The sequence below is a fragment of the Panthera pardus genome, unplaced genomic scaffold (assembly GCF_024362965.1).
Source record: "Panthera pardus isolate Hobbes unplaced genomic scaffold, ASM2436296v1 HiC_scaffold_16, whole genome shotgun sequence".
NCBI lineage: Eukaryota > Metazoa > Chordata > Mammalia > Carnivora > Felidae > Panthera > Panthera pardus.
In genome coordinates, this window is record NW_026526721.1 from 131435201 (window position 1) to 131450559 (window position 15359).

A 15359-nucleotide genomic window follows, 5' to 3' on the forward strand; every position below is an offset into this window, starting at 1 on the left:
GGGCTCTGTGCTGACAGCTCAGAGCCTGGAGCCTGCTTTGGATTCTGTGTCTCCTCCTCTCTCTGCCTCTCCCATGCTCATGCTCTGTCTCTCTTTGTCTCTCAATAATAAGCAAACGTTAAAAAAAAATTTTTTTTAAGTTGTATGCACAGTCTTAATCATTCCTTAAAATTTCTAGAAATGGAATGCTGATCTAGCATGTGGGCAAAGCTGTCTTTCATCCAAGATTTCAAATTCTCTTCCAGAAAATTTACTTTTAAAACTTCTTATGTGGTAAATTTAGTTGGAAGCAAGTTATCATCACAGAAAATATTCCAGCATAGTGTCGACCAATGGAAAGCATCATCTCAAGAGAAATACACTAAACATACTCTACCGAGGAGGGAGAAAGGTATACGGAGCATGAGTTGCTGGTGGTTCATCTTGAGTTTGCTTTAGAGCTTTTGAGTGGCACCAAATGGGGACAGAACGGCAATCGTGCACAGCCGCACAGGTGTTACTGCCCAAGCACACCCAGCTGAGGGAGCTGGTGGGCACCGAAATCCAGCCAGCACACCATTCATTAAGCCAGGTGCCCAGGCACAGGGTCGCATACACCAGGAGCATTGGATCTTTTTTTAATTTCACAAAGATGCCGTACAGACTAGTAGCAGCCCTTGGGGATGGTCAAAGAGGAAGAATTGGTGAGCAGAGGAGGAAGGGTGGGCAGTGGAAAAAATGAAGCCCAGCTCTAGGGTGATTCCAGAGTTTAGGAAAAAGAGACCCTTGTTAAGAAAACGCAAACAGCACTCAATTATCATGAAGTTGCACATTCAACCTTCAAAAGCAGATGCCAGGCTGATAATTGGCCAATCCTGTCTCAGTCAGAGAGACCCTTGATCGTTGTCAGGGTTATGGGATCCTGGGTTCTCTCAGCCCTGAACAGCCCCTAATTCATACAAAGCATCACCCTTGTGGGCACTGAGCGCCAACCACTCTATGGTTAGTCTATGGATGGCTTAACGGAATCCAGTGCCATCTGGAAATCTCAACGAGTATCTCAGTTCCTGTGGGAGGAACCACCCACCCAGGGTAACCACACGCACCCACCTTTGCTGCGGAGGAGCCCAGAGGTTTCCTTCAGTCTCTGGAGATCATCATCCAGTCCATCTGTAAACACTAAAAGGACCTGTTGTTTATGAGAGAAAGGAGGGTAGTGGGTAGCAGGGATGGAGTGAAAGGAAGGGGAGAGGGGAAAGGGAAGAAAGAAGAGGGAGAAAATGGATGCTGAGTGTTGCACATTTTACAAAAATGCAAAGATAAGCTTAGCTTTTCTGGTTGTATCCAGCCTTTCACCCTGTTTTGTTTCACCCCTTCGTTTATTCGTTACTTTATTACACATTCGTTTTTACTTCAATCTCAAGACCCCCCACCAAAAAGAGAACTGGAACCAGCTTAACTTGTTCACTTAAAATACCTCCAAAAACCGTCTTACAATATCCATCTTTACTGACACAAAAAAATACCAAAATTTTAATGCGTTTTTAATAATTAAAATGTGTTACCTTTACTCACAGAAAATTTTAATTTAAAAGTGAATTACATATTTAAGAAATAAATCCACTGGCTGCATGATTGAAGGAAAAACTAAATGTAACTTTCAAAGTTTGGAGCCGTCATTTCCAAATAAACATCACATAAGGTCTTTTCATCTCTACAGACTTTAGCAGGTGTATAGTTCTTGGGCACCAGGAAGGGAAAACAACCAACAAGCCCTTAGTGAGTTACTAAAGACAGTTCAAAGTGTTGACTGGAAAATAATGGGCTCTACTCTACATGACAATGAGTGACCATAATGAGCTAATATCTTCCAAGTTGTCTTTGGAGTGAATTTGCATCATGGAAGAATCTGGATCACTAAACGGTGAGCAACTTGAGGGCAGGGATTTATCCTTTTATCCCTACTGGCATTATTTAGCACAGAGCTTCTTGGGCTTAGTGAGTATTTGTTGATTGAATGAAAACATATCCCTCATTGGTCTTTACTGAATAAGACTATGGTTTTTCTCTACGTAGAATCTCCGGTGAAGGACAACTTATTGGCCTCAGTCACAAAAGCCCAATCCCTCCCACCCTGGCAATTGGCTCCATATTATGGATTCTCAGCCTTTATTACCTTCACTGTAGCAGAAGAGAGCTGGATAGCATTATCTCCCAAGGACTGCAAAAAATCCACATCCATATAGTTCCTCTTGGCAGCCTGATGAATTAAGAATGCCTGAATAATCTTATCACTATAATTTTCAAAGCCGGAGTCAAAAATAAGTTGGCCATTTGAGGCAGGGACCAAGTAGCGGAACATCACATTGGGGCGACCAGGAGCCCTACAGCTGATGTTGGAAAGCTGGGCCATCTGCTGCATCAGCTCTGGCAGTAACCATTGAAGCTTCTGCTGATCTTGCTTAATGGGACTGGAAATATCAATTCCTACGGACAAATCTATGTTGCATCCTTTGAAAGTGGAGGAGAAAAAAATCAAATTAGTCATCTCTAGATGCATGACCGGGCCCAGAATATATCAGCCAACCCTGAAAGAAGAACCTGCAGCCAACCCACAGAAATATAAGCTAAATAATGGCAGGGATTGTTTGATTTGGGGAGTGGTTTGTTACACAGCAAAGCTAACTGATACAATATATAGTGTTTCATAGCTCTGTTCCTCTGCAGATTCTATTCCCTCTACCTGAAGTGTCCTTTCTCATCTCCTCAACCCCAATCTGGTTAACCCATACATGTCCTTCAAGTTGTAGTTCAAGTGATCCCCTTCCCTAAAGCTGTGACTCATGTCTCCAGGTACTCAAGTTGACTTATTAAATACCCCTGCATGTCCACTGTTATTTTACTTGAACTTCTCTCCCACTAAACAAAGTTTTCTTCATAGTAAGAACTATGACATCTAACTTCCCAAATGCCTGATACAGACAGATGTTTATTAAATGTTTGACAAATGAATGAAGAAGGGAATATGAATGAGCCTTGAGTCTTCTTCCAGCACAAAGCTGTACTATTTCCTTCTCCCCTCTAAGTTTTTTCCCTCATTCACCACTCACATGTATCCTTTATTTCAGGGAAGCATATTAGAAGAGATCAAAACTGACAGTCACTCCCAATCTTCTGTTTCTTGTACCTAAATATTGTTAAGCTCTCCTGGAAGAGAGCTAAAATTTGAAAACCCAGTGATCCTTCAGGCTATACCCACTCACTCACAGGTGAATAATAAAACCATGTACAGAATTCTAATGAGGCAAAAGTTGGTCATAGACGCACCTGGGTTAGAATGCGGACAAATAACTTAAAATGTAACTTATCAATAATAAAAGGGCCACTACCATTAACTACTTTTAGACAAAAAGCATAACTTGCAATTTGTCCAGGACAAGCCAAGACACGTGGATATTTTCTCCTTAGTCCAGTGCACATTAGAATATTTGGCTCAGAAGTTGTAAAAACAAAACTGCAGATTTTAGGAGGAAATTTGAGGAAAACAAATAAATACTGAACCCTTTACCAGTGAAAATGGTCATAAACAATATCTCAGGGATCTGAGATCCAGGCCTGAGCCATGAGTTCTCCATCCCCTAAATAATATACATCCATGCTAGCCGGCCAGATGTTTCCAGAAGTGCCAAGACACAAAATGCCTTTCTTCCCTCCTTTCATATAAAATATCTTGGTTTTGTTTTGACTTTTAAATCTCCAATTGAAATTCACCAAAAGGGATTTCCACAGATGTAAATCCCATTTCTACATTGGATCTAATTTCAGAAAAACAGAAATTTCCTTTTTGCAGTATGGTGTATTATTCTAACATTTCTAATTTACATTTTTTCCCAGGAACATTTCCAGCTGGCTTTATTCTGTAATGCAAGAATATGCAAGCATTTTCTTTCCCTATTAATGTAGAGGGTTGAACCTTGCCAGGTAATCTCTAACGTCTTTATGATTCAGCTTTATGATTCTGGAATTCTGGAATTAATTAGATTCCAGTCATTATGGAGGTATCCAGCTACTTCTATCAAAAAAGTCAGAAGACAAAGCTGAAGATGAATGTAAGTGCTAATTTACTACATGCTATAAAATAGTCTAAAAAGAGAAGCAGGGATCCTGTATTTCTTCTCCTGCCCAGGATAATACCCAGGGGTGTGTGTGTGTGTGTGTGTGTGTATAACCACCCAAACAACAAACAAAAATAGGACTTTGACTCCTGAAAAATCCAAACTGCTTAATACAAGACATCCCACAATCCATGCTTTATAGAAAATAATTTTACACATCCACTCTTTTCAATTGATTTCTGAATTCACAAGGACACAACAAAGTGATATCCTTTACACGGTATGAACAAAAATATTAATTGAATGCTCTAGAAAGTTGGCTCCAGCTTTCAACACCAAATTTCTGGGAAGTTCAAACCCTGCCTCCATTATTTCCCATCTGCATTTCTCACCTGGGAATTATGTATGATAAAAGTATCTGCTTCCCATGGAGTTGATGTAGGAATGTTGGGCTTTATGGGTTTCATCATATACTCCTTTATATGATTTAATATTATACTTTGCTTTATTATACTATGCTATGCATTACTATGCCATATAATACCATTGTATGCCATTCTATGGTATTCTGCATCATACTATATTATACTCTTCTATACTATATTATCCCTCATTATGCCCTACAATACCATACTATGCTGTACTGTACTATACTACACACTCTACTACACTAGACTGTACTAGACCACTCTCCTATTCAAAGTGTAATTTGAGGACCAACTGGATCAACATCACCTGGGAGCTTGTTAGAAACGCAGAATCCCAGGGGCGCCTGGGTGGCTCAGTCGGTTGGGCGGCCGACTTCGGCTCAGGTCATGATCTCGCAGTCCGTGAGTTCGAGCCCTGCGTCGGGCTCTGTGCTGACAGCTCAGAGCCTGGAGCCTGTTTCAGATTCTGTGTCTCCCTCTCTCTGACCCTCCCCCGTTCATGCTCTGTCTCTCTCTGTCTCAAAAATAAATAAACGTTAAAAAAAAAATTAAAAAAAAAAAAAAGAAACGCAGAATCCCGCCCTCACCTACTGAATCAGAATCTACATTTCAACAAGATCTCCAGGTGATTTGAATGCATATTCAAGGTTGAGAGGCCCTCTTTTGCTCTACCACACTATACCAAAAGACACTCTAGAACAATATCCAGTACACAGACTCTAGAACCAGACTGCCTCAAGTTTAAATCTCAGCTGTGCCATTTACTCAGGCCAAATAACCTGATTTTGCTGTGTTTTCGTTTCCTCAACTGTAAAATGGTATTTACTTAATAGGGTTATGTGAAGATTAAATGTTTTTATACATGGAAGCCCTCAGAATAGCCCCTAGCACAAAAAAAAAAAAAAAAAAAAAAAAAAAAGGACCATCTAAAGCTTGGCCATTCTGACTACATTGTGACTGTGTCGGAGAATCTCACTCCCTGTGGGTAGGAGGGAGCACTGTCCGTGAAGATATTCTCTGGGTCAATCGCCCACTGAAAGGCAAGTTTGGGGACCAGCATAGACCCAAACTGTTGGGAGGAGGAATTTTGTCAACAAAGCAGAGAGACCTCTCTTCAAAGCCACATAGAAAAAAAACAATGTGTTTTATTTCATAAGAGCACCCATGTAACTGATACTACTCTCTGCTTCGATTTCCCTTTTGGTATGCCCAAATCTTCATTAAGTTGTGTTTACATATTCCATTCTAGTTCTTCTATCTACAAGGAATACACTGAAGAATTGTCAGGACTTTCTACAGAGTCCTGGGAAGGTTCGGGCCACTGGAGTCCAGAATGGTGACAGCCTTGAGAATGACTAAAAAAAAAAAAAAAAACCCTGGTGAAAATGAACCACAGCATTCAGAGTTCAGGCCAGCTGTCCTCTCCTCAGGGTGACTCTCCCTCCCTCCTCCAGTTAGAAGGACTTGTTTCATTTTATTAAGAGAGACAACAGTGTCCCTGACACTTACAATGGGCTCTTGGATCAAATAACAAACCCTCTGTCACTTACCTTGTGGAATGCAGACCTTAAGAAGAATTTTCTTCTCCAGGTTCTGCAGGGACTCAAAATTCTCCTCATAGTACACTTTTTGTGGGTCATTAGTAATCTCCAAAAGCTGAGCACTTTCGGCTGCTCCCACCCCAATGGCAAAAATAATGATGTTCCTGTCCCTGAGAGCCTTGGCTGGTATGGCTACATTATCCTGGGCAACCCCATCGGTGATCACAATCAAATACTGATGAACACTGGGTCTCCCTCCTCTTGGACTGTCAAAAAAAGGCAGAGTGAAAGTCAGGGCTTTCCCAGTGTAGGTGCCATGATTCATTTGCTGAACATTTGAGATGGCTCTGTGGATGTCCGCCTTTGAGGAGTATTGGTTGAGCCTGAATTCTTCCTGGGGGGTTGAGCTGAACTGCAAAAGGCCAATCTGAATTTCATCAGCACCAATATTAGCATGGTTCACCATCCTCTTCATGAATCCTTTCATCTTTTCAAAGTTTATTGCAGAGATGGATTCTGAACCATCTATCAGGAAGATAATATCAGCTTGCCTATTCTTACATGCTGGGGGAAAAAAAGGAGAACAGAACATTCACTCAGAGCCTGAAACCAATGAATTATAAATCCCCAGGACAGTCTGGGGTGGCATAGACACAGCATGAAAACATTTTTAAAGGGGGTGGGAGAGGAAGTCAATGAAATAAATTTTCTGTGACCCAGTACAAATGAGATACAGCTGTATGATAAAGATAAAATTTAACCAACTTGTTTCATTCCAGAACCCACGGTCACTCTGTGTCCAATATTCACTTTTGGACGAGTGAGTCCACACCTTGAGAATGAAGCCTATTCAAATAGATTGCATGCATATACTTGGCAGGAAAGAGAGACTAAGGAAAAAAATTCTTACACTCTGAGGAGCAGATGTCCTGTACCACGTCTTGTTGAATGGCCTTCAAGGAATCAAACTCAGCTGCAAAAAACATCTTGTCTTCAGCTATCTCCTTGAGTTCATTATCATTAGCGTTTTTGATTCCAATAGCATAAATGATGACTCCCTCTGCCCTCAACGCGTCTGCAGGCTCAGCCACCGGGTCCTCAGATTTACCACCAGTGATGACTATGAGATACCAAGGCACATTGCTGCGAGCAGTGTTCACAAAGACCTGAGCCAGGCTGCCCAAGGCCAGACCAGTCATGGTGCCACCTCCCCTCTGTTGGATGCCATCAATGGCTACCTTCAGCGCTGCCACACTGGAATACTGGCTGAGGATAAATTGACTATTAATTCTATCTGAGTATTGAATGACTCCAAACCGTACTCTGTCAGGCCCAATATGGAACATCTTTATCACCTCATTCATGAACACCTTCATTTCAAGAAAATCATTGTGCTTGATGTTGCTAGACCCATCGACAAGGAAGTAGATGTCAGCCTTCTTGATGTGCACACAGTCTAGGCAATAAGAAGAAGGAGGAACCCATTAGAACACAGGGTGAGATAGCAAGTAGCCAAAGCTATTCATCCTGATCCCCAGCCATACCTCCTCAGCTTTCATTGTTCCCTTGAGAGCCAACAGCTTTTTACTGAAAACACCTGTGACTCTGCCTAGAGGTACTGTTTGACCAAGAGCACACCAGGCAGGCCACAGTGCCTGGGAATGAGTTTCAAAGAAGCCACGAACCAACAACCGACAGGAGCTAGTGGATAAACACCCAGCTCCCATCCCCTTGGGTGGGACAACTCTGAGGTGAGCTCTACACAGTTTCCCTGAGTCCCCAACAGAACTGAGCCCCAGCTACCAACAGCAATTACGTGCTCACCAATTCAGCTTCTGTTGGCTGCCTTCCCTTCTTTTCTCAAATCTCCACTCCCCTACCAGTATCCCCTGGGGGCACTTCCCCGATAAATCACTTGCATACATATCCTTGTCTCAGAGTCTATTTCTGGTGAACCCCACTTAAGACCTGAAGTAACAGTACTTGACCTTTCTCAAATGGGGAAGTTGAAGACAAGTTAAAGTAAAATATCAGGACATATTTGAAGCTAGGAATTGTCTCAGTATCCAATATCTCTGTTTCCCATGCAAGTCAGACTTTTAAAATAAGGGCAAAAGAGTACACTTGCTGAAACTTTATTAATTTAAGCTAATATAAAACTTTGTTTTAAATGAGCTTTACTTAAATGAATCACTTTGTATTAAGGCTTAGACTCCAAAGGGCAAAATGGCTCTACAATTAGATACTTTCTCAACCACTTAGTATCAGACTTGCCCCTTTGCACCTCAATTTCCTTATCGTCAAATGACGATCTTAACACTTCCTCAGTAAGATTATAGTAAGGATTAAATAAGATCATAGAAAAACAGCAGAACTGATTTTTTAAAGTAATGGTTAAGATCACTCATTATCACATAGCAGATTCCTCAGAAAGAATCAAAAAGGGGTGCCTGGGTGGCTCAGTCAGTTGAGGGTCTGACTCTTGATTTTTGCTCAGGTCATGATCTCACGGTTTCTGGAATCAAGCCCCATATCGGGCTCCATGATGATGGTGCAGAGCCTGCTTGGGATTCTCTCTCTCCCTCTCTCCCACTCCTCTCTCCCCCACCTCTCAAAATAAATTCATAGACTTTTAAAAAAAGAATGAAACATAATTTTCTCCTTGCACCTCTCATAAAAGGTGGGCCAGCCGTGTGTCATTCATCTCTAGAACCCTTTGTTTCAGGGAAGAATCAAGAGCCTTTTCATGTTTCTTGGCTGAAAGGGAAGCGGTCTGAGGCTGGAGATGGGCTTCCTTGCTCAGGCCTTCATTTGAGAGGATCTTGGTTGACACAATATGTAGTATATACTTATACTTTTAAAAATAAGTATTATTATTTATCTGAATTAGATTCAAATGTAACTGGGCATCCCATATTGTACCTGGAAATCCTACCCCAGCAGGGAAAGCACTGGAAAGGTGTGGAGATAGTTATCCACCTCTCTGGTAAAGTGTTTTTTGAATGCTTGGCGAATCGAGGGGAAGTTATAGAAAAAGAAGGCAGAAATTCAGATCTTGCTGGAAGTCAGCAACCACTGGTAATAGGTATGTGGCTGGCCTGAGTCTGAGAAAAAGACCATGGGGCAGGAAGGGGCATCTCTGGAGCCAGTCCCATGCAGCAATGCTCCAAAGACACTCCACTGTAGCCCAGGGCCTTTGCAGTGTCCAAAGGTATCCCAGAGCCCTGAAGACTGTCTGGCACTACACATTCATGCCAGTCTTGGCAGATGGAAATTTGAGGCAGGAAGGCAGGTAGAATAATTTTTACAGTCTGGATGCTGCTATGCATCCATATCTATTACATACATAAAGTCCTTAGCAGAGTATCTGACACATAGCTGATGACCAATAAATGATAGATAATATGATCTTGTGATCACCCAGGACAGATTTCTGGTAAAACTTCCCAAACTTCCATTTGCCTCTAACCACTGTAGACTTTGGGCTGATTTTCCTGATTCCGGGTTTCATGTTAGCTGCTGTGCAGTCTGGGAATGAAATCAACTCTCAGCCCTTATACTGTCTATGAATTAGAAGAGAAAAGGAGCTTCTCTCCCTGTCCCCTACAGATTGTAGGGAAGGGTGCACAAGGAAATGAAATTCATATTTAATGATTTTGTTTCTCATTCCCAGAACAGAGAAAGGGACTAAAGATACAGGCCAAAGCGAAAGATGGGAATTTATTTAGATATTTTAAATCTCTAGACTTCAGCACAAGTAATCAAGAAACTACAAAATTATTTAATGATTATTTTTCAAAAAAGACTCAGTGCTTTTCCTCTGATGATATAATCACAGCCTTGAATTTTTAACTTAATTATTTACATTTTTAGTAGTCAACTTCTATTATTCTGATCTGAATCTTAGAAATATTAGCATGGGTGGACAAAAATAGACAAATAGACAGACACAAAGATACTTGTAATAACCAGTAAGTGGAACATTAGGGATTTAAAATTCAGGCAGTTTGTGGGGTGCCTGGATGGCTCAGTCGGTTAAGCATCAGACCCTTGAGTTTGGCTCAGGTCATGATCCCAGGGTCATGGGATTGAGCCCTGCGCTGAGTCCCAGGTCAAGCCCCAGGTCGAGTGTGGGGCCTATTTAAGATTTTCTCTCTCTGTCCACCCCCACTTGCTCTCTCACTCTCTAAAAAAAAATATATTTAACAAAAAGCTCAGGCAGTTTGACTCCATGGTGCATATACTTAACTGCTATGTTTTCTCGGGTGTGCTTTTCAAACTGCATATGCAGTAGGAGCTCTCCTAACCAACTTCCTCTGAAGCAGCTCACCAGATAATTGACTTTCTCCCTTCCCTCTATAACACATGAGTGATGCCCACACAATACACTGAGTTCCCTCCCCTTAGAAGCCCCCAAGGGCAACATTACACAGTTCTGCTTCACTCAGTGGAAGATGTGAACATTAATAAAGGGAAACCTCTCTAAAATGGACACAGGAAAGTAGAAAGGGGAGCTCTCACACCCTAGCACTTGTCCATTACAGACCTCAACAGAAGAATCCTCAGTAGGAAAGAATCAATTACAGCCCCAACAGGAAAAATATGAATAATGCATCTCCTACAAAAAACCAACTACCCCAGCAACTCAGCCAATGAGAAACTGCCATCATTTTGAACTCTTGCATTTTTCCAATGGGCTTTTGTTCAGAACAATCCCTCCTGATTTCTTCCTTCTTCTCAATAAAATAACATTCTTCTCCTTTGTTTGTTGGACTCACCCACTGTTACTGTGGTTTGCTGTCCCTTGTTGCAGTTCTCTGCTATTCCCAAATAAACCCATTTTTCCTGGTAAAATAACTGACTCTTTTATTTGTAAGGCCAACAAAGAATAAGCCTACCAAGAACAACGTGAGTTTGTTCTCAGCCTATTTGTGGCAGTTTTGTTACTACAATTACACAACAAATCAAATACTGTGCAGATCAATAGGACAGGAGCGTGAATAAAAGAGGTTTATTACGTCTATGAAAACCAGGTTAACTGCTTAGAAAAGACCCAATGAAAGTAAATTGTTTTAAAGGAAATTGTTGATGTACCAGATAGCACTACAAAAATTGAATTTTTGAGATCGTAAAAATAAGGATTTCTATACTCAGACTGTTTCAAAAGCAACTAAGTTTTCATCCCACTTTAAAGAAACTGAAACTGGAAATTATAGATACCATTGGATGATTGATGAAGAAAATATACAGAACTCCAATTAGCTGGGCTCAGATGCAAAGAAGCCTCGGTCCTCCACAAAAGATTGGCAAATTAACTTTCATTTATATTTTAAAGTTAAAATCTTTCAATTTCAGGAATGTTGGTATCTTTTTAGAAATAATTTTCCACTTCAAGTAGCTTAAGATTTAGTAAATCCATACCTAGATCCCTAAGGCCTCTACTGTAAATATACGTAGATCTTCATCAAACTAATAAAAGGGATGAGAGCCAAGAAAGGTAGAGTGAGGCATGTTCACTCTTTATATTCTTTTGGAATCAAAACACAATAAAGACTTTGTAAGTTTTGTGCTCCTGTTTTTTAATAAACTGACCCTGAAATCCTTCCTTGGATGAGGAGTGGAGGATGTGGGTATATGGAACAAACAGAGTAAAGATTAAAAAAAAAAAAAAAAGATCAGATTTGGAGAAGGTCCTCTTACCTTCTTTCAGGGCACGGCCGCTCCCAGAAATGGAAACACTGTTGTCCACAATCTCAGGGCAGAGCTGATTCTTAATCTTGCTCCCCACAACAGAGAGTTGCAGAAAGGATTCCAGCGAGATGACATGCTTCCAAGGAGGATATGATGCCATCATCTCCAGGTCCTTTCTGTTTGAGGCAAGCTGGGTGCCCACCACATAGATGGTAACCCCTGCCCTGCGGAGGAGAGAAGCTGGAACAGACACATGGTCTTGGGAGAAGCCTTCTATGATGACCACGGCCATCTGCTGCACACCCTGCTTCGACCGGCTACCCTTCTCCTCAATGAAAACCTCGTTCCTTAGGAAATCCAAAGCAGCACCAGTTTTGGTCCCTCCACTTCTTCTCCGGTAGGTTAATTTGTCCAAATGCTCCAAGATTTTGGCTTGGTTCTGAAATGCATCCAGGGAAAACTCAAGTCGTGGCTCCTCACTGTAAAATACCAAGCCAATTCTCACAACATCAGGATGAACACGTAGAGAGCGGACAGTGGTCTTTAAGAAGTTGACAACTTGTTGGAAATTCGACTGCCTGTCCTTGCTGAATTCCTCAATGAGGAAGACTAAATCAGCTGGGACAGCAGTCGGACATACTGTAAACAAAAACAGAAAGAAGGGCTTTAGGATGAGAACAGAGTAAAAGATGATACTCATTTTTGCATCATGCTATATTTTTGCCATATTTTAAATTATTTTAATTTTTATTTTTTGAGAGAGAGAGAGAGAGCACATACGTGTGCAGGTGAGGGAGGGGCAGAGAAAGAGGGAGAGAGAGAATCCCAAGCAGGCCCCATGCTGTCAGTGCAGAGCCTGACATTGGGCTCAATTTTATGAATCCCTAGTGCATGACCTGAGCTGAAATCAAGAGTCCAACACTTAACCAACTGAATCACAGATTTTTGCTATATTCTTATGTTGTAGTATGCTACATTTTTAAATTCTGTAATAATATATTTAGGATCAAATATTCTAATAAATATGTTATACTAACTTATACTAATGAATTTTAGAATTTAGTAGAAGCCTTTATGACCAGTATTTGGCATGACAGTCAAAGAACATCACAGGTTTCATACCTATAGCAAAATTTTTCACTGGAAGGAGTATTCACATTACTTGCAAAATATGTAAATATATGAATATCCACAAGAAAGTGCTTTAAGATCATTTTTCAATTCATCAAAGTTCATTAAAAGCATCTGAGTCTTGCTTGACTAGTTTTTTTGTTCATTTTTCTAGTTTCAGGAAACACTGGGTCAAATTCTCTATTATAGACCTAAAACCTCCTTGATTTAATAATATTTCCTCTTGGTACAGAAGAAAATAAGAAATTGTGACTATTAACTTGTGCCCCTTTCTCTGAAAGATCTCATGTCATTTCAACAGAGACAACACGAAATGTTGCAAGTTCCTATGAAAAATCTTTGTCCAAAACCTGGGCAAACTTTCTCACTTTGCTATAAAAGAGCCTTCTCTTGAATATTCCTCGAATGGGAGAACGGAGCTGCAACTGCATAAACTCCCTTCCAAGAGGAATGCAGCCTCCTCCCATCCAATTTAAGGCAGTTCCTAACAGAAATCCACTGTGTCCACACACCAAAAAGGTCCAGATCTGCTTTGACATGTGAAGACAGAAGCCTGCCTAGCACAGAGCAAAGCCACACATGCAGAAGGCTGAAGCCAGGCTATAGACAGCTGGGCACTGTGACACAAAGTTTAGAGAAGCCACAGAGTAACCTTGTGACTTACCTGTGGCCTCGTGATGTCCTGTAATTTCCCCCTTTTTATAAGGAACCAAAAATTTTGCCAAGCCTAAAACACTTTCTTTAGAAACTCCAGGCACCTTTGACTTCTCCTGTCCTTCACCTGCTAGTACAAAGTTATACCTGCTAGTATTATAGTTGACCCTTGATCAACATGGGTTTGACCTGTGCTGGTCCTCTTACACACGTGGGTTTTGCTTTTAAGAGTTGACCCCAAAAGATGCAGGTCATCCAAATCTCCATAGACACAACCAAAGGCGCCCGCTGCCCACTGAGCACCAGGGAGGCCTGCTGAGGCTGTCGGCAGCCCCCTGGGGCCCCAGAACTGCGCAGGGCCACAGGTTGCCCTGCATGTCCATGGGATGGTCAGGTAAAGTGCCAGGGCTGGGGCAGGAGGCTGGGCTGAAGCAGAGGAAAACACCCAGATGGCAGGGATGGCACCGTGTGGGGACCCCTGAGCCCCTGGTGTACCCGCACCCTTCCCCTCCATTCTCTGCTCACCGAGCTCCCAGGCAGACCTCTTTCCATGTGATGCCCTTGCTCCTGCATCTTGCAGAGGCCAGTGCACTCATGTGTGGCCACAGCTACCCATGGCCACAGGCTGGCGCTACACCCCCAGGCAGATGGGGCAGAGGTACTGAACCTCAAGGCTATATGTATGCCACCACCCATGGGCCCACCTGGCACCTGCCCTTACCAACCCGCAATCACCAGGCTGTGCCACACCTACCCTGTGCAGCCCCTGGCCCAGCCTGCCTGTGTGCGGATTTTTTTTTCAGTACTGTAAATGTACTTTCTCATCCTCATAATTTTCTTAATAACATTTTCTTTTCTCTAGCTTACTTTATTGTAAGAATACAATATATGATACATGTAACACACAAAAATGTGTTAATCCACTGTTTAGGCTATCCATAAGGTTTCTGTCAATGGAAGGCTATAAATAGTTAAGTTTTGGGGGCATCAAAATTTATATGGAGATTTTCAAATATGGGGGCTGGGGTAAGTGCCCCTAACCCCTGAGTTGTTCGAGGGTCAACTGTATTCTCCTTTCAAGTTGTTCTCATTATCAGAGGCACCACAGGGCTAGACCCAGCCATCCTATGTGGCTAGGGGACAGCTCAGCCTTAAAGTCCTTCTGAGTTTGAGGTGTCCTGTGGAATGCAGCCTGGCCCCTGAAGACTTCCTTAAAGACCACTTTGGTCATGTCATTTTTCCTGCTTAAAAGCCTACAGTTACTTACCAGTACCATTGGGACCCTTGGGGTCCATCCTACCTCATCCAATCTTATCTCTCACTACTTCTAAACCCTCCCCCTTCCTCCCATTTGTTCCATTTTTCCACTCTCTTCCCCATTTATCCAGCCCATTCACATTTCCACACCCCTACTCTTCCCCTTACCAAGAGTAGCCTCCTCCCTTCTCCCCATATATTAAAATCATACTTATTATTGAGGAACCAACACAATTCCTCTCAGGTCAGATTCTCCATTATATCCTCCTTTCTACTTCTACTTAGTGTAGGGTCTGGAAGGTGCTTCTTAGTTCTTTATTACCTCTACTTAGATTTTCCTCATGTTGTCTCACATGTGTTTGTCTCTTCCGCCTATAAAATTCCAAGGACCCTCAAGCTCTACACGTTGAGAGGTCTGGGCAGAGCTATGATAGTTCAGAGAAAAAAGGGATTTATCACATCTGTTGTGAGGATCAACTAGAAGCTCCACCAAGAAAATAACGTAGCTACTGAAGGATAAAGTTTTGCCTGTGGGCCTTCTAGGCTGCTAGTACAGTGTATTC

The 15359-nt window shown here is 41.9% G+C and overlaps 1 protein-coding gene across 5 annotated transcripts in view; it reads right to left on the minus strand.

Moving 5' to 3' along the window:
- LOC109258923 (collagen alpha-4(VI) chain-like) overlaps nt 1-15359 on the minus strand; it is a 121580-nt gene that overhangs the window by 81883 nt on the left and 24338 nt on the right. For all 5 annotated transcript variants that reach the window (XR_002076515.2, XR_002076514.2, XM_019436155.2 and 2 more), the window contains exons 5-9: nt 11764-12393; nt 6974-7519; nt 6073-6627; nt 2156-2490; nt 1090-1168 (exon numbers count right to left, since the gene is read on the minus strand). Coding sequence is in view for 3 of the 5 variants with exons in the window: in XM_019436155.2 (XP_019291700.2) it covers nt 1090-1168; nt 2156-2490; nt 6073-6627; nt 6974-7519; nt 11764-12393 (2145 nt within the window). In the remaining 2 variants the exon portion in view is untranslated. The remainder of the gene's footprint in view (nt 1-1089; nt 1169-2155; nt 2491-6072; nt 6628-6973; nt 7520-11763; nt 12394-15359) is intronic.